General features: G+C 43.3%; 1 protein-coding gene across 3 annotated transcripts in view; it reads left to right on the top strand.

Moving 5' to 3' along the window:
- LOC125916958 (N-acetylneuraminate lyase) overlaps positions 1-19,693 on the top strand; it is a 38,537-nt gene that overhangs the window by 8,099 nt on the left and 10,745 nt on the right. For all 3 annotated transcript variants that reach the window (XM_049623204.1, XM_049623203.1, XM_049623205.1), the window contains exons 3-7: positions 6,712-6,785; positions 8,487-8,574; positions 12,328-12,385; positions 17,560-17,635; positions 19,178-19,270. In XM_049623204.1, the coding sequence (XP_049479161.1) occupies positions 6,712-6,785; positions 8,487-8,574; positions 12,328-12,385; positions 17,560-17,635; positions 19,178-19,270 (389 nt within the window). The remainder of the gene's footprint in view (positions 1-6,711; positions 6,786-8,486; positions 8,575-12,327; positions 12,386-17,559; positions 17,636-19,177; positions 19,271-19,693) is intronic.

Here is a 19,693-nt window from a genome sequence, read left to right as displayed (position 1 = left end):
TCTTGGATACCTCTCCTGCTACATTTCTGGTCCCCCAAACACCTCATAGTTTTTTCCCTCAGTGCCTTTACTCATTCTGTTTCCTCTGCCTTTTTCTACCACCATCCTCCCCTCCCTCTACTCCACGTGAGCACTTCTACTCATCCATCAAAACCATCCTCTGGTGCTTCTTCCCCATTTTCCGTAAAAAGAATGATAGAGTCCTTCCCCTGGGATTCCACGTCAGCCTGTGTACATCTTTACACATTACATCAGCCTGTGCATGCCTTTTACGGTACTCATTACCTGTCTCTCCCTCCAGGCTTGCAGCTGCTTCACCTTATTCCACGGATATTTATTGAGTACCAGGCAATCCGCAAAGACTGAGCGTGTTTTTTATTCATCATTCTGTCTTCAGCCTGTAGCACAGTGAATAGTACATTTTGTTATTTCACTAGGAAAAGAAGCTAACACTGATGAGCTAAATACTAGGTGTCAGTCATCATGTCGGGCATTTTAATGTACATGTTCCAATTTTGTTTAATGTTTATTCTGGGGAAGAGAGAGCATGATCAGGGGAGGGGCAGAGAGAGAGAGAGAGAGAGAGAGGGAGAGAGAGAGAAAGAATCCCAAGCAGGCTTCACGCTTAGGAAAGAGCCCAATGCAGGGCTCAATCATGACCTGAGCTGAAATCGAGTCAGACGCTCAGCCAACCAACTGAGCTACCCAGTGCCCTGTACATGTTCCAATTTAATCTGAGAGAGAACTACAATGTTGTTTGTAGAGTTGATGAGACCAAGATCCTAAAGGTTAACACACTGCCCCTAGCCATGTCACTGGAGAGAAAGATCTTTCTCTACCCACCTCAGTTCTCATCTTTTTCTACACAAGAGTAGAAGACGTTTGTTTTCCTTAGTTGTTTTGAGAAGTCACTCCTTCCCTTGGGCCAGTACAGTGTTTAGAACAGAAAGTCCATTTCAGATTGGCCAAAATGTCAAGAAAAAGACTGTTTCCTCCCCAGAATGCCTTTGGCTTCATCACAGGAATCCTCATATCACCCTCTGGTAAAAACAGACCTGTTACCCCAGTCCGAAAGGGCCTGGACCGCTGGAGTTGGAATTGTGTAGAGTATTGTTTTCTTAACTGTGTTGAGAGACTACATGACCCAAATTCTCAGAACAGAATGTTTTCTGGCAAGGCAGGGCAATTATGGTCCCTGAATACTTCCCTGCTGAAGGAGTTTTGAAGTAGCCAAGTAATTATTTTGCCAAAAGTACACATAACTTTCATCTGGTTTTGAATACTGAGAGTTATATGTAAAAGGCCAAAAAAAAAAAAAAAAAAGGGAATATCAGATATTCTGACAGGCATGCTCGTGACCTGCCCCTTTGATTATGTATTCTCAAATAAAGGGAACCTTTCACTTAGTGTCATACACCAGGAGAGGAAGTGAACAGCAATAGAGATTTTTCTCTGAAAAGCCACTTCAAATGAATTCTGTTATCCTTCTCCCCTAAGAGAAGAGATACAGTCTACATACGGTCTCAAACTGCACCCACTCAGGGCCGTGACTGGTGGCAAAAATAATTGGATAAACATTCTGTCCTCTTACATAGTCTACAGGTGCACTAAATGTCCAAGGGTAGAGGATTAGCTAAATTAATTCTGTTCATTCATACAATGAAATGCTGCATAGCCAGTCTAGTAACAGAATATCTAAAGATGAGGGGAAATATTCGATTTGGCATGCTGAGTGAAAATATAGTACCATATTTGGTACATATTTATAGTACCAAATATGACCATATTTATTTAAGAAAATGCTTTATTATGTATTTGCAAATAGAAAAGTATCAAACTAATAAGAGTGATAACATCCAAAGAGATCCTGCATAGGTTCTTCTCTCCTTTTTTATGGTGTGTACTTTCAAATATAAATGACAGAGCTTCTACAGTATGAAGAAAGTTAAGCACTTTTATGAAAAGAAACTCATGAGCCCAAGGCAAAGAATCTGAACCCCTGGGAATTGAAATTAAGGTATTAAATTGGAGTTAAATCGGGGAGTGACTTCAACAAGCCTGGCATTTGGTTCTGGATCATACAACCCTGAGGTGGCCAGCAGTGAGATGTGTTCTTGGGGCTCATGAAGGAAGACACACACAATGGAAAGCCAGCCTTTGGAAGTGAACTGGCTTGTGCCACTTCTCACTTCCTTGAGCAACAGGCCCCAAATGGCCATCCAGTGGGGATAAGAATCATCCAGTCTTAGTGTTTCCATTACTGCTGGTGACCTCCTCCTAGCTGAGACGGTGCCTGCAGCAATTTACATAAACCCACACTTCACACAGTGAGAGAGTAGGGTGGGAAACCAGAGAAGGGAATAAAGTTCCCAGAGAGGATTATCATCCTGTTCCCACCTTAGCCCTGCTGTTGGGATGCTTTTGTGACAAATATGGTAACAGCTCTGGGTAATTTCACTGGGTTCACTTGCGACTGGAGCCACTGAGCCAAGGGCTGCAGAGATCTGAAATCCCTGAGTTGGGGGGGGGGGGGGGGGGGGGGGGGGGTTCTGTGCCTCCAAAGGGGACAGCCTCTGCTCTTCCCAGCCATTAATGCTGTTCAGAAATGCAGGCCTGGAGGCGCCTGGGTGTCTCAGTCGGTTAAGCGTCCAACTTCAGCTTAGGTCATGATCTCACAGTTCATGAGTTCAAGCCCCACGTTGGGCTCTGTGCCGACAGCTCAGAGCCTGGATCCCACTTCAGGTTCTGGGTCTCCCTATCTCTTTGTCTCTCCCCCACTTGCACTCTGTCTCACTGTCTCTCTTTCAAAAATAAAGAATTTAAAAAAATGCAGGCCTGGCCTTATTAGATCTTCTGCCTTCTCAAAGTCATTTTTTTTTTAGTGTTTACTTTTTGAGAGAGAATTGGAAGCAGGCTCTAGGCTCTGAGTTGTCAGCACAGAGCCCCATGTGGGGCTCAAACTCATGAGCCCCATGAGATTATGACCTGAGCCAAAGTTGGTCACTTAACTGACTGAGCCACCCAGGCCCCCCTCAAAGTTATTTTTTTAAACAAGAAAATAAATGTTTAATGTTGTGAAGGTCAAAACACTTAAGAGCCATCTCTTTTCCACCTCTCTCTCTAAGAGGATTTTAGGAGCATTTTATGAAAAGCAACAAACTGCTTTCTTTCTTTCATTTTTTTAAGTTTATTTTGAGAGAGAGACAGAGAGAAAGAGCACATATGTGCAAATGGGAGGGGCATAGAGAGGCAGAGAATCCCAAGCAGCTCTGTGCAGTCATCTTGGAGCCCAATGTGGGGTTTGAACTCAGGAACCATGAGATCATGGCCTGAGCTGAAACCAAGAGCCGGATCCTTAACCAACTGAGCCACCCAGGCGCCCCAACAAACCGCTTTCTTGAGGGGCTAGAAAATGTATCACCCATAGCATCCCTAACCCTAGTATAATTGTGGCTCCCATCCAGCAAGGCCTAAAGGAGTAGTGAGAAGGGGGTCAGTGCAGATGGAAGCACTACCCACTGAAGCCCTAAAATAGTATGGAGTTCACTGAAAGAGGAGAGCAATCATGGGCTTCATGTACTGGCCTACATTTGTCAAAGGGTGCAGCCAACTCCCTGGAAAGAGAAGGGCCAAGGGAGGGAGGAGCGCAAGATTTCATCCTGTTTATTCCAGATCCGCCTCCTCCTCAAAGTCTCTGTTCCCAGCCTCCCTGATTAGAATAATTAGCCCCTCTTCTAAACCCCTGTATACTTAAAAAAACTTTTTTAATATTTTATTTATTTTTGAGAGAGACAGCGTGAGAGCAGGGAAGGAGCAGAGAGAGAAGGAGACACAGAATCTGAAGCAGGCTCCAGGCTCTGAGCTGGAGAGCTCCAGGCTCTGTCAGCACAGAGCCCAATGCGGGGCTCGAACCCACAAGCTGTGAGATCATGACCTGAGCCACCCGGGCACCCCATCCCATATACTTTTTGATTCAGTCATAGCCTTTATCATGTTTTCTCAATGGTCTAGTTATTTATATACTAGTTTCTCCTTTATTCAGTTAACGTTATAGGTTTAAATGTATCCTGCGGGTGTGGGGATAAGCTGCTTTTAAGACAGCGATCACGGGTGTTTCACCATCATTGAGTCTCTGCACTATGCCAGGCACAGACTAGGGATTGTGAGGTATAAAAGGCACAGGCCTGCCTTCTGGAAGTCCTTGCTCTAGCCTGCAGGGTGAGCATAAACAATTTACAAAATGATTCTTGGGGTGTTTGGGTGGCTCAGTCAGTTTGGCATCAGACTTCACCTCAGGTCATGATCTCTCTGTTGGTGAGTTTGAGGGCCTGCATTGGGCTCTGTGCTGATAGCTCAGAGCCTGCAGCCTGCTTCAGACTCTGTGTCTCCCGGTTTCTCTGCCCCTCCCCAGTTTGCATTCTTGTCTGTCTCTCTGTCTCTCTTAAAAGTAAACATTTAAGTAGGGATGTGAACTTCGCTGAGGGTGTGAGGTGTTTCTGGGTTTTGTCATGAGGAGTAGTAACAGAAATAATGATTGAGCATTTCATTGGAGCCAGGTAGGGTGCTGAGCACGTGTACTAGACTGGCCATTAGAGGCCCACTTGGCAGTGTGGGTCCCTGCTGAGTTTAGAGTCCATTCTGGGGACACACACACACACACACACCCTAACAGACTAAATCAGCTTCTCTCCTTAAGTATTTCTGAAAATGGAAACAAGCTCTTCAGCCTCCCTTTCCAAATGAAGAAGCATTAGACTAAACCAAAAGAATGCACATCAAAGGACAGCACCTACCAGCCCCTGACAATCTGGAGCTCTATGGGCTCCTCCTTGGTGACAAAGCCAGGCCTGCTCTAGGTGGTCTTCAGTACGTGGCCGGGATGGGATTGGGGAGCTGTCAAGACCTCAGTGAAAGTGTACAGGAGCCACTGTGTTTGAGTCTGTGATTCCAACATGGACGGTTGCCCCCACCAGATTTCTTTCCAGCTTCCAGTCTGATTTGGAAGTTCCCTAGGTCTGCCAGAGCTATTTGCTGGTTGCTTGCATTGGTAGATGAGCACTACTGGTCAAAATCAGGGTTAGCCGTGCACAGACAAAGCCGCTACTGATTTTCTTGCATCTCAGAGCTTATCCCAAGTGGCGGAGGGCTAATGGAAGCAGCCAGAAGCAGGTTCCAAGTGGCAGGAACATAGATATTCCCAGTTGAACAGGTCAAGCTGACCTAAATGAGGGTATTGAGATGGATTGTCTAGGCAGATAACTCACCCATTCTCCCTTTAGGTGAGAACAACCTAAATTTGTTCTTGTCCTGTATTGAGGGAGCTCCTCTGCTCAGCAAGACCGAGAGGCCAGGATTTGGTATTTGAGCAAGGGGGGCAGGGGCGGCAATGTTCTGAGGCTGTGCTCGTGAGCCATTATGCCATTATGCCATTATGCCATTATGCCATTATGCCATTATGGAGGGAGTCTGCTCCCCTCAGGGGGCCTTAGAACTGCTTTAAAGCACACTTTCCCAGTTGACTGGCTCTGATTAGTTGTCATTTGCATGTTGCGGATAGTGACTGCCTGTGCATTCTTTGCTGTTATCTCTAGTGTTTCTATTATCTTTGATAAATATCCTTTGATATCTTTGTTTTCTTTATGCATCAGATTTTTTTTTGTTTTGTTTTCGTGTGGTAAGGAATACAATAAGCAAAGATGAAAAGGATGTTAACAAGGTTAAAATTAAACTGAGATTTTCTGGTCCCCATTGACAAAAATGTAAATGGAAGCCAACTAGCACTTTTTGTTCTTGGCTGTATAACCATGGGTTCTGTGGCATTTAACACCTGCTAGCCACAGCACAGTTTTCCTTTGAGTTTTCACTCTCTAGCCCCCATCATCCTCACCTGCACTTTGATTGAGAACAAGTCACTTTATATGATGTGTGTAAATCTGTTTCTAGATTTTAAAATCAGTATGATTTTTAAGGAAAAGAGCCCTTATTGCCTTAAGCATCAGATCCTTACAGGGTCATTGCTCTTCAGACTGCCCAGTGCATGCATGCAGATCACAAGGGAATCTTATTCCCATGAGGATTTTGACTGGGGAGGACTGTGTGAGGACTGGGACTCTGCATTTCTTACAGACCCCAGATGCCTGTGCTACTCTTCCACAGACGGTGCTTTGAGAGGCAGTGACAGCCAAGTTCCTCTCCGATGTTAATCCTGTTCGATGTAAAACTAGCAAATACAATTGAAGCTTAATTTGCTGTCACAAATATTAAGTGCTAAAATTCTTAAATATTAAGATCGAATTTTCCTACCTTGTAAGCCTAAAAGATGATTGCCTCTCACCAAATGGAATATGTTAAATTCTCATTTCACCACGGCTTCGACCATTGTTCTTCCCCAAAAGGGCAAAAGCTTACTAAGTAATTACTTTTTAAATCTTACTTGTGGGGATATTTAAATGTAAAGCCTTTGCTGATAAATAAGTGATGTGTTGCTCACGTAAGTGAAGCATATGTGAACAACTAGAGAAATCACTCAAAAAACAAGGAAAAACTCAGGCATTATTTAGAGCAGGCTAACAGTTTTACACACCGGCCCGGTGGACTTTTAATAACTAGTAACAAAAGGGAGCAGTTTATAGATTTAAGGGTTGGTTGAATAATATTCTAAAAAAGTCTTAATATGCATTTCTTCTTTTTTTTTTTTCCTGTGTCCTTTAGAGAAATCAACTTTTCAGTCATTGGTCAGTACGTGGACTATCTTGTGGAAGAACAGGGAGTGAAGAATATTTTTGGTGAGTCATCTTTAGAGATTTCTCTATACATCTCTAGCCAAATCCTTAGAGAGTAGCTCTTACCTGGTTACTAGTAGGTCACAGTGTCTTGTGCCATAGTTTACTGGCTAAGCTAAGTAAAATTTGTGAATCTGTGGACTCATCAGTTTTAGATGTGGAAGGCATCTCAAGAGATTATCTAATTTGGTGGTGTACCTTCAAAACAGATAAGGTATTATTTTTATCCCCACTTAAGGAGGAAAATCTATGACTCAGATATATTATTCAGGGTGCCTAACGCACTGAACCAAGAAATGGTAGAGTAACAGCAAAATCCAGACTTCTCTGTCTTAAGAATGGGCTTTATTCTGACCTCAACCAGACCTTTCGTATGGTAAATGTAGAAAGACTCGACATGCAGCACACAAGGGAATCACAGGTCCAGCAGTTACCCTCATTTATTTCAGAGACGGTGGAAATTAAAAAGTCAGACCCTGAATATTTCAGGCCTGAGAACTATGCTTACCTCTGGTTGAGTTACCCCTTGTGTTGTGTTCTGGGTGCTTGACTCCATAGACTGGACACTACGTCTTTTTCCTGAGCTACTGCTCTACCAACAGGGGCCCCTTAAAAACTGGAAGCATAAGGTCAGAATCAAAGGAGGTTAAAACTTCTGTGAAAAGGTGTGCAGGCCACACATTAAAACCAGAGCCTGATTACAGAACCACTTGGTGTCCGCCCTACAGCTCCAAGCTGTAGTGAGGAAGACAGATTCTTACTCATCGAAAGGCCACAGATGTCCCCTGGGTATAGGGAAAAACTAGGAACATCCCTACTAGTAGAGCATGTTTGAAATTTCTTAAGACCCCAAAGGAGTAGGAAAAACACTCTTTCCTACTCTCACTCCCCTTCTCTACCCCACCTGAGTGCTCAGTGTTTGGTGATCCGAAGTGCTGCCATATGCCTTAGGCTCCTGTAATGTATCCTAGTGCTGTTTGCATACTTTCTGTGGTCCATTAAGAGATTATTGTATTAGCAGGGCAAGTTTTGGAAACACACAGATCTGGATTCAAACTTAGATTACTTAGTGATTCAGAGCCTCATTTTTTCATCTGTAAATGAGAAAAATCATTTGTACTTTGCAGGGTTACTGTGAGAATAAGTGAATATGTAAGAGTGCTTATTCAAGAAATATTAATATCCTTGGTGTTTAATTATGAATTACCATTTAAAAATTGTCCTAGAGTGCTGCCATCATGTTAAACTGTAGACTGAGGTCGTTTTAGATACGCAGTATGCACCACTACCCTCATAAGTAACTCCCATGTGTGATGCCCTTGACATCCCAGCTCTGGATGGTGTTGATCTTCCTGCCATTCAAGCCCAAATAATAGAACTGGGTGGTTTTGCCCAAAATTTGCCTAAAATGAGGACAGTCTCCATTCAAATACTTGCTATCTGTTCCTGATAGCAAGAACAGATTTGTAATTACATGTCATAAATTAGCCTTCCCGCTGCTTTGGCCAAGGTGAAGATAGAAAAAAGACAGAGTCTTAGATAAAAATGGAAACATAGCATTCCCCCTGCCAGATTCCATCCTCTGATCTTTCCCCATGTCCCTCCCTCGTAAGCAGGGAGTTCTGACCCTGCATTTCCAGTGTTGCTGTTGGAGGAGCAAAAGGAATTGGTTGGCCCCACTGACTGACTCTCTGTTTGGAACAGTGAATGGCACAACGGGAGAAGGCCTGTCCCTGAGCGTCTCAGAGCGACGCCAGGTCGCAGAGGAATGGATGACAAAAGGGCGGAACAAGTGAGTGGTGTCACCAGGATAAAGGGTCTCTTGCAGAGAGCTGTGTGGAGTACTGCTCTTTTCTGATGACACAGTCTCCCACCTTCTGGTCAGAGGTCAGGCTTGAGGCATGGGGATCCGGGCACTTCAGCGAGGCACTGAGGCAGAGGAGTGCCCCTCCTTTCTAGGTGGAAGCAGGCAGACTGCAAGGCCCACCTGTCTCCCAGAGGATACATCTGGAAGCTGCCCCTTACTGTCTATAAGGGTTACCTGTCCTTGGACTGAGGGGATAAGAGGGAGTGGGGCTGGTGACAGACTCTGCTGTCCCCTGGCTCTTCTGAACAACTCCTCTCAGGATGGGTGCCTGATGCTTATATCAGCCCTGGCTTCCCTACATCTTCTCTGTGCACACGACTCAGCATGCTCTCTGTGGTGCTTCCTTTTGTAGTCTTAGGGAACTTTCTACATTTTCTAAACTTCAGTGTAATGATATATTTTTGTTCTAATGCTCCATTCATGCCATGGTAAGCAAATAGGACAGGATCCATTCAGTAAGCACACTCAGTTAACCAAGCTTTATTTGTCATGTGTGATGCACTGTGCTGGCACTGGGGAGATGAAACAGAGTCCCTGCCTTCAGGTTGCTTGTCATCCAATGGAGATGTCCAATCACGAAATTTAACACTGATCCTTGTGATAACCAGCATAAGCAGGGGTCAAAGAAGGCAATGGTTGATGTTGCCTTAGGTGGTGGCAAAGATTGGAGGTAAGTCCCAAGTGACCCTGGAGCAGAGGTTTTCAGAGTGAAGCCCATGACCTCCTTGGGGATCCTTAAGTGACTTCAGAACACCTTGAGTACTCTGATGCTACATGCCAAGTCTGAATGCGTGTCCGCATACACGTTTCCTGTTGATCCATCAGCTTTCAGCTCATTTCCAGTCAGATTTGGGCCCAAATTCCAGCAGGCCCAAACAGATTAAAGACCATGGACACAAAAAAGAGGAAAGTTAAAGATCAATATTAAGAAAAGCACCAGAAATGGGGAGAAAGTGAAGGGGACAAAGACAGAAAGCCCTCAGAAGGGCAGGAGAGAGGTCAGGGGTGAATCCCGCCACTTAAGGAAGAATAGTTTCAGAGCACGCCAGTGTAGCACAATAATTAGGAGTGGGGACTGTGCAGCCAGACTGCCTGAGTTTGGGTCCTGGTTCTGTCTCTTACTAGCCTTCTGAACTCAAGTCCTTTAAACGCCCTGTGTTTCACCTATAAAATAGGAATAAAAGTACATGTCTTCTAAGGTGGTGGCGAGGATTGAGATGGTGGCTGGCACACAGTACCGAGTGTTACATAGGAATTCATTGTAATTCTTGGCAGTAGATTCTGTGTTATCACATTTGTTATAAATATTGGATGTTGTGAAAGTCAGTAGATGGAGGGCTGAGAAGACCGCTTGGTTTGCAGTGACTGTGACCAATGACCTCAGAGCAGAGCCAGTGGGGTTGTTGAAACAGAAGCAGACCGCAGTGAGCTGTAGAAGGCAGCAGGTGTGCAGAGGTGGGGGCCATGAGTGCAGCCCATTCTCCAAACGTTTTCTGGTGAAGGGAAGAAGAGATGGAGTAGTATCTTAGGGAGGAAGAAGCAAGATTAAAAGAAGGGTAATTAGTTATAAAGCAGGGTAGTTCTGAGCATGTTTCTCTGCCGAAAAGACACCGTTATGGGAGAAAAGATTAACAAAGAGAAGACAGCTGCTACCTTTGATAGGAAGGTCTGGGGGCACGCGGGGCTTGAAATAAAACCAAAAGTAGATAATGTTAGAGGACAGCCACGAAGCTAGGAGGAAAGCATAGATGGGGAGGTAACTAAGTGTAGAGGCACAGAGAAGGAGAAGGGGGGGCAGTCTGTGTATGAAACGTCTTTATTTCTGGTGTATTGGAAGTGAAGACATCTGCCAGGAACAAGGAGTTGGGCTGGAATATAGAGCTTGAGAGTAGTCCAGATTTGAAGTAGCCATTGCAGGGAATTGGAAGGGAAGTCCGTCGTGATGACCAGAAGGCTTTCTGGAGCCTCGTTCTCCTGAATTGGGAAATAACGAGTTGGTATCAAAGCCACAGGGTGGTTTTTTCTAGCAGCAACTAACAGCAGGATAGAAGGGAGGAAGGAATGTGTGACTTGTTTTAACCTAGGCCAGGAGAAGGGGTGTGAAAGGTTTGAGGAGGTCATGCGGACAAGCTACTGGTAAGAGTAGAGCACATCAGTCAGCCTTCCCTTCTTTTCCAGGGCTTTTCCTATAAAAATGCAAACCTGATCACATCACCTCTTTAGTGAGGCCCATTTCACCTGAGACCTAACAAGTCAAGAATCGCTGAGGACTCACTGATCGGGCCTAAACAAGAATGTGGTGTCTCCATCCCCTGAGGATGGCACATGAGTCATTCAGGGGTCCCTCAGAAGAGTCACTGGGATGACTGGCCTCACAGCTGAATTTTATTAACCCTCCCTGAGAACACCCGTCTCACTGTGGCCTCCGCCCACGGGGTCACATGGAGCACCTCCGAAGATGAATATTGGGGTCTCAGAGGAAACCTCTCTTATAAGAGGCCAAATTCTGAGGACTTACAAGACAGGGAAAAGCTTTATGCAGTGAATTCATTTCTCATATGGCTGGTTCCTGGCTGTACTCTTTGAAGAACCTCTTTATTTTTATCTCCAACCAAAAAATGTCTCAATTTTACACCTATCTCCAGGCACCTATCACCATCAAATACACCATCTAAAACAGCGCTTCATCAAAGATAGTATTCAAGTATCAATCGCGCTGGTCAGAGTGGCTAAAATGAACAAATCAGGAGACTATAGACGCTGGCGATGATGTGGAGAAATGGGAACCCTCTTGCACTGCTGGTGGGAGTGCAACTGGTGTAGCCTCTCTGGAAAACAGTGTGGAGGTTCCTCAAAAAATTAAAAATAGAACTACCCTATGACCCAGCAATAGCCCTGCTGCTAGGAATCTACCCAAAGGATGCAGGAGTGCTGATGCATAGGGGCACACGTACCCCAATGTTTATAGCAACACTTTCAACAATAGCCAAATTATGGAAAGAGCCTAAATGTCCATCAACTGACAAATGGATAAAGAAGACATGGTTTATATATACAATGGAATACTACTTGGCAATGAGAAAGAATGAAATCTGGCCATTTGCAGCAATGTGAATGGAACTGGAAGGCATTATGCTAAGTGAAATAAGCCAGGGAGAGAAAGATAACCATATATTTTCACTCATACGTGGATCTTGAGAAACTTAACAGAAGACCATGGGAGAGGCGAAGGGGGAAAAAAAGTTACAGAGAGTGAGGGAGGCAAACCATAATAGACTCTTAAGGACTGAGAACAAACTAAGGGTAGATAGGGGTGGGGGAGAGGGGAAAGAGGATGATGGGCAGGGAGGAGGGCACTTGTTGGGATGAGCACTGGGTGTTGTATGGTAACCAATTTGACAATAAATTATGTTTTAAAAAAATATCGATTAATCGGTTATTGGTTTCAAAATTCTGCTTGGTTGGACCTTAAATTTTATTTCCTGGACATTCTTTTTTTTTAATCCTTTATTAGATTAGTTTTAAATAGACCACTATAGAATTTAATGGTTTTGAGATTGAGATTAGTGAGGCATTAGCCGACTTCCAGGATTAGTGAGACAGCACAAAGCAGGATAGTGCAGCCCTTCTGTGTTACTCTAAACTCCCAAGTGATGCAGCATGTTTTCTCCTTTGCAGGCTTGATCAGGTAGTAATTCACGTAGGAGCACTGAGCTTGAAGGAGTCACAAGAACTGGTATGTATGGAGGTCTATCTGGGAGAGACCACTCTAGGGTCCTCCTTTTTCTCTTATTACTGGAGTACAGTTGACATGTACAATGTTATATTAATTTCAGTGAAATTCATATAGTGAGCTGATAATTGTATGCATTAGTCCGTGTTCACCAGGGTAAGTGTGGTCACCAGCTGTCATCATACATGGTTATTACAATATTATTGTCTATATTCCCTATGCTGTGCTTTTCATCTCTGTGACTTGTTTTACAATTGGAAGTTTGTATCCCTTAATCCTCTTCATCTATTTTGCCCGTCCCCCCACTACCCTCTCCTCTGGCAACTACCAGTTGGTTCTCTTCATTTACGTATTATTGTATATCTCTCTTTCTATTTTTTTGTTTATTCATTTCTTTTGTTTTTTAGATTCCACATAAGGGAAGGGGCTCCTTTTTTATGCTGAGGTTAAACTCAATATAGTTTTTGCTGTATATTGGATGCTGTCATGGGGAGTATGAGATGAGGGACCTAAGAGAGCTCACCATCCAGAAGCAGGCAGAGAGCCATGATGAGAGTAGCCCGAGGTGATAACTCCTGTAGCAGAAGTCAGGGTGGGTATAGATGGAGCTAAGTTTACGAGTCAGGAGAACTTGAGCGAACCTCAGCTTTCCCTCGGAAGCAAAGAGCAAAGCCATCTGCTGGGCATGAAGGAGATGGTAGATGGGGTTCAGGTGTAAAGAGCAGTTACCGCCTCAGAGAATGGGAGAGAGAACTGAAACACAGGAAGACTGTCCCACCCATGTTCGAATCAGCATTATCTATAATGTAAAGAGGCAGAAGCAGCCCAAATGCCCATCAGTGGATAAATAGATAAAATGTGGTATAGACATACTATTAAAGGACAAAAAGGCAGCTGAGTAATTTAAAAGATCCAGTTGGCTTTGAGTGATTCATGAATCCAGCAGCATCCAATCTAGCAAATAGAAGGGAGCTCTGGGGGGCCTGGGTGGCTCAGTTGGTTAAGCATCTGACTCTTGATTTTGGCTCAGATCATGTCGTGGTTCATGAGATCGAGCCCCACGTCAGGCTCTGTGCTGACACTGTGGAGCCTGTTTGGGATTCTTTCTCTCTCCTTCTCTCTCTCTCTGCCCCTCCCCCACTCTCCCACGTGCATGCATGCTCTCACTCTCTCAAAATAAGTACAGTTTAAAAAAAAAAAGAAGGAAGTTTTTTGAAGCCTGGAAAAGGAAAGGTTTTTAAAGACAGAGAGGGAGTGAAGAAAAGAAAGTTATTAGCAAAGAACACATTGTTTTAAGCAAGGTCATCCTCCTAAGGGGAATGGAAGGGGTCTGGCAATAAATTTCCTCATGCTGACCAGGAAGTTCCATGTTGACAGTTTAAAGGTTACATTCCTGGGAAGATTGAAACTGCAGTCAGGTTATGTATTAAGTCTTGGTTTGCTGATGTGGGGCCTTAACATAAGTGACTCCATCTGGGTCCTGTGATTTTCTTTTTAACAATACAGTGGAATATTATTCAACCTTAAAAAGGAAGGAAATCTATCCTGTCACATGCTGTAATGTAGGTGAACCTCCTTGAGGACATTATGTTAAATAAGCCAGTCACTAGAAAACAAATACTATATGATTCTTCTTAAATGAGGTATCTAAAGTAGTCAAATTCATAAAAACAAAGTAGAATGGTGGATATCAGGGGCTAGAGGGAGAGAAAAAGAAGAATTGTTTAATGGGTATAGAGTTTCAGATCTGGAAGATGAAAAGTTGTAGAGGGGCGCCTGGGTGGCTTAGTCCTTTGAGCGTCCCACTTCAGCTTAGGTCATGATCTCAAGGTTCACGGGTTTGAGCCCAGCGTCAGGTTCTGTGCTGACAGCTCAGAGCCTGGAGCCTGCTTGGGACTCCGTGTCTCCCTCTCTCTCTGCCCCTCCCCTGCTCACACTCTGTATCTCTGTCTCAAAAATTAATAAAATATTTTTAAAAATTTTTTAAATTAATAAAATTAAAAGAAAAGTTGTAGAGATATGTTTCATAACTGCTGAACTGTACACTTAAAAATGATTAAAGTGGTAAATTTTATGTGATTTTGTCACAAAAAAAAATTTTTTTTAAGTAACTTATATGCCCCACATTTGGCAGACTTGAACTCAAAACCCTGAGATTAGGAGTCAGTCACATGCTCTTCTGACTGAGCCAGCCAGGTACCCCTAATTAGTCAAATTTTTAAAAAGGATTGCCCAGTGGTGCTGAAAACCCAACTGAAGCTGAGTCATAAATTTCTCATACCACCATTCAACTAGGTTATGGAAATTTCTTCCTAGGTACAGTCTTCAACCAGAACATAGGTTCAAGAACACAAACAATTGCATTGCTCTGGGTTTGAAGATTAGCAGATTAGATGGAGCAGAGGGTAGGAGTAGGAGTCAAAGTTGCTGGCAGAAAAGTACATGACCTGGTGGTTCCAGGACTTTGTGAATTGGGTAAAAAAAGAAAGCTCAACAATGTTGCAGTGTTTACCAGAAGGCCTAGTACCTGGACCACTGCTAAATTAACCATGTTTTCAGAATTTATATATTCTAATTCCAAAGATTCCAATGACTTGACCTGGCCTCAACATCTTCTTGATGCGTTTTGTTTTTCCTATTACTGAATTTAGAAATGGAATGTATTATACATATTTGCAAAATTGCAGTTCAACACTCTTAGGCAAGCCACACAGGAAGACATATTGCTAGTTGGTTGCTTAATAAGCCTAAAATCAGAAGTTGGAGACTTGATTTATCCTTCTTATTCTTGATAGGTCTTTCAGTTTAGGTAGTATCATGTAGGAAACCTTTTTTTTCCCCATCTCTTTTCAATTGCTTTCTTTCCCTATGTGTGATACAAATTTTAAAGTATTGTCATGTCATGACATGAAAACTGTCCTCTATTGGGCTAACCACTAGAAGAGTATAATCTTAGTATAGAAATAATCCCCTGCTATAGGGATAATCCCCTGCTATAGGGATAATCCCCTACTATGGGGATAATCTTACCAATGAGATGATAATTTTGTATCTGCTTAGCCATAACTCCATTGGATGGGGTTTGAATGGGCACTGCCATCAACTGTCTTTAGCTGTTTCCTTTTTCCTTATTTGCAGCTAAGGTTACCCTTGTACTTCTTGCCCTAAACAGAGTGCTAAAACAAATTATTCAAATACATTACATTCCAACCCATGTTAATGAAATTACACCCAATGTCACAATTGGTCTTTGGACTATATCCCGTTCTTCTTTTTGGCTCTCCTACTTCTGCAGAAAGCTAATCACATCTATTAGGTATAGATATTAAAGTCTCAAAGGGAAGCGTGTTTCCGTTTTAGGTAGTGGGACATGTTCTGAAGCAATCCGCAAGTCCCTGCTATGTGCTCAGCACCATGATTAACTAACTGTACACAAGAGTAAAATCTGACCCCTGCCCTCAGGAAACTCATTCTATTTGAAAACAGTCACTGTACACAACTCTCTTGCCATGTAGTAGACTTTAGGTACTCTACTTGAAATAGATAAGGATGTTTGAGGGCCCAGCAGAAGGAAATGTTATTTTTCCTGGAGAAATCTGAGAAAACCTCAGAATAGTGGTACAGTGTATCTTCCTTTATGTGCATAATCTTTTTCTTCTCAACCATCCTCAACTTCATTCCCAATCCATAAATTAAAATTTTTAAATAAATTTAGAATAAATTTTAAAATGTGACTATTAAAGCACTGGACAGGAAAGATAGCGTCATCCAACGGATCCAATGGGCTGAACACTAGAAGAGAAATTACACCTGCAAGTTTCTCTTTAATGAACCACTCATGTCTTCTTTAGCAAGGTTTTTTTGTACTGACAGAGTCTGAAGAAGAATCAGATTAAATGCACAGGCCACCTCCAACAGCGGTCTCTACTTTGCAATTTGGGATTTTCCTGGTAATGACATTTATCATTAAATTTGGCTTATTTTCTGTTCTCTAGTGGTGCATCAGTTGCATCACTTCAAGTGCTACTGTCCGTAGTTTGTTGCTACTCTCATTATCTAACTGAAGGTGCATATAATAAGTCACTTATTCCAAGTGATATTGTAATTTATAATAAATATGTATTTGGTCTTTGCTCAGCTTCTGGCACAGAGTTCCTAACACTCTTGGAATTCTCTGTGATGAGAGCAATAAAGGTGTCTCTGGTTACGTGAATGAGGTGGCTTTTAGAATGCAACTTAATCGAGGGGCGCCTGGGTGGCTCTGTGGGTTAAGCGTCCAACTTTGGCTCAGGTCATGATCTCATGCTCTGTGAGTTCGACCCCACATCAGGCTCTGTGCTGACAGCTCAGAGCCTGGAGCCTGCTTCAGATTCTGTGTCTCCCTCTCTCTCTGCCCCTCTCTCTCTGCCTCTCTCTCTCTCTCTCTCTCTCTCTCTCAAAAATAAGTAAACATTTAAAAAATTAAAAAGAATGCAACTAAGGATGAGGGCTGGTTGCGAGGAGAACCAACCACATGATTAGAGGGTTGGAACTTTCAGTCCTACTCGACCTCCACCCCTGGAGAGGGAGGAAGAACTGGAGGTTGAATCAGTCACCAGAGGTCAGTGATTTAATGAATGGTGCCTCTACGGGGAAGCCTCTATTAAAACCCAAAAAGGCAGGTTTCAGAGAGCTTCCATGTTGGTGAATGTGTGGCAATCTGGGGAGAGTGGTGCCCCGGTGCTGGGAGAAGATGTGGAAACCATAAGCCCTGTCTCTGTCCCTGATGCTATGCATCTCTTCCACCTGGCTGTTCCTGAGTAATATACTCTTACAATAAACTGGTGATCTAGTGAATAAATAGTTTCTCTGAGTTCTGTGAGCTGCTCTAGCAGATTAATCAACCCAAGGAGGGAATCATTGGAACCCCCAGCCTGTAGCCAGTGAGCCAGAAACACAGGTGACAACCTGGGCTTCTGACTGGCATCTAAAGTTGGAGGAGGTGGAGTAGTCTTATAGGACTGAGCCCTTAACCTGTGGAATCTGATTCTGTCTCCAGGTAGATAGCATCAGAGTTGAGTAGAATTGTGGGACACACAGCTGGTATCAGAGAATTGCTTGCTGATGTGGGGAAACCCCCACACCCACATATCAGAATTGTGCCTAGACCCACAATGGTCTTATTTCTTCTTTTAAAGGCCCGACATGCAGCAGAAATAGGAGCCGATGGCATCGCTGTCATTGCGCCTTTCTTTCTCAAGCCATGGAACAAAGGTAAGTAGACGGTCCAAACACATGGTGCCTCACACGGGCCGCTTCTTTTTGCCTTCATTCAAAATGGTTACACTGAACTCGTGAAAGTAAAGTTTTATGGACTGACAGTGTGCAGTTGCAGTAGTATACAGCAGTGGTCCAGGATATTTGGCCTCCCTGGATCCATGTGAGAAAATACTCCTTTGAGAAGGGCTTCAACTCCTTTGCCAAACAATCTGATTGGGTCATCATCCACCAAGCCCTGGGTCAGCCTATAGGTGCCTGTTTGAGTCAGGTGTTCACTCCTAGTCCAGCCGGTTTTGCAGTGTCAGAGTAACATGGCAAAACATGGGACCGGTTTTCTCAAAACAGGAATATAAGTGATGGGCATCTTGAGAATACACGTTCTATTCAAGATTGAATGAGTAATGAATTTGAGGGAGATTTCACAGAAACATCCATTGTCTCCCAAAATAACAAGTTAATTGCTTTCTCCTCTGCTTTCTCTATGGAAACTACTTGTGGTTTCCAAGTATACTGAGTCTTTTTAATCCTCCTGATTAACAAACAAAGAAATGCAAATTTTGAAAAGATTGAAAACAGACAATCCATGATTGAATGCATGATTAATAAATACACAGCTAGGGAAGCCTGGGTGGCTCAGTTGGTTAAGCATCCGACTTAGGCTCAGGTCATGATCTCGCAGTTGGTGAGTTGGAGCCCCCACTTGGGCTCTGTGCTGACAGCTCAGAGCCTGGAGCCTGCTTCAGATTCTGTCTCCCTCTCTCTGCCCCTCCCCTGCTTGTGCTCTATCTCTCTCTCTCTCTCAAAAATAAATAAATGTTAAAAAAATTTTTTCTTTAAATCTCTCTCCCACTAGCCAAAGTGCAAGCAAGTCTGCTAGATTTATTTATCATCTGTAGTAATGTTGCAGTTGAAGCTCACAGTGGATGATGTAGGAAATCACAACTTCTCAGTAAAGTAGAGTGAGTTCTCTTCTGCCATATCTGGATTTCTCCCCAAACAGGGAAAGAACCAGCCTCTGGTTGAATTATTGTCAGATATGCCTCTATTCTTATAACTTCCCTCTTTAAGCAAATGTTGTTTACCTCTTTGTTGTAGAATTTTCTCAGTTAAAACTTGATGATTCTGATCCTAATGCAGATTCCTTGTTCCCTGACCACGTTTAACCCTTATGGGAAAAGAGCATAAAAGTCTTCTTGATGGGCTTCTGGCTTTTATGAGAGTATTTCATGATCTTCTCTTAATATCTGGGAGGGTTTGCACCAGTTTTTTAATAGTATTTTAGTATGGTACGAAAGTGATCATCTTATTTTGGCCTTTCTCCAGAAAGGAAAATAAAACTTTGAATGGAACAAGCTGCAATGACATTGCCGTAACAATCTCAGGGATGGTAAGAGTGATCAAGAATTTTCAGCTGCTGAGAGGGATGGTTGCATTTCATTAGATGGTTCTTTTTTTTTTTGTTTTTTTTTTTTTAGCAGGGAAAGCCAGTGTTTTATATGCTTGTTCACACCACGGCTTTTCCTGCTCTTCTTTCAGATGTCTTGATTAATTTCCTAAAGGAGGTGGCTGCTGCGGCCCCAGCATTGCCATTTTATTACTATCACATCCCTGCCTTGACAGGGGTAAAGAGTAAGTGTGGCTTCTTTCAATGCTTCTGTCCCTCCATCCCATATCTTACCGTTTCACTAAGAAAACTCCACCCCACATCATCAAAGCATAATATTGTTGACCAGACAGTTCCAGTTGATCCACAATAAGTCAGTGTTATCCATCGTTGACCCTTCCTTATAATGGAAGTTTTTAAGTGTGAAAGACGAGCTGACACGTAGGCACTTCTAGCAGATATGTTGTGTCTATCACACACACCCCTGCTTCTTATATGAGAAGACACAAGCCTGTAAGACCCTCAAGGAGAAAGACTGTGTCTACCATGTCCTCTACCGTATTCTCAGTGTGGTAGGTACTGAGGTACCCTGAGCCCTCCTCACTTCTCTTCTGGCTTTTCTTTTGTCGTTACTATGCTTCTCCAACAAGGAGATCGTTACAATTAGA

This window comes from Panthera uncia, unplaced genomic scaffold (genome assembly GCF_023721935.1).
Source record: "Panthera uncia isolate 11264 unplaced genomic scaffold, Puncia_PCG_1.0 HiC_scaffold_1358, whole genome shotgun sequence".
Taxonomy (NCBI): domain Eukaryota; kingdom Metazoa; phylum Chordata; class Mammalia; order Carnivora; family Felidae; genus Panthera; species Panthera uncia.
This window is presented reverse-complemented; position numbering and strand designations above follow the sequence as displayed.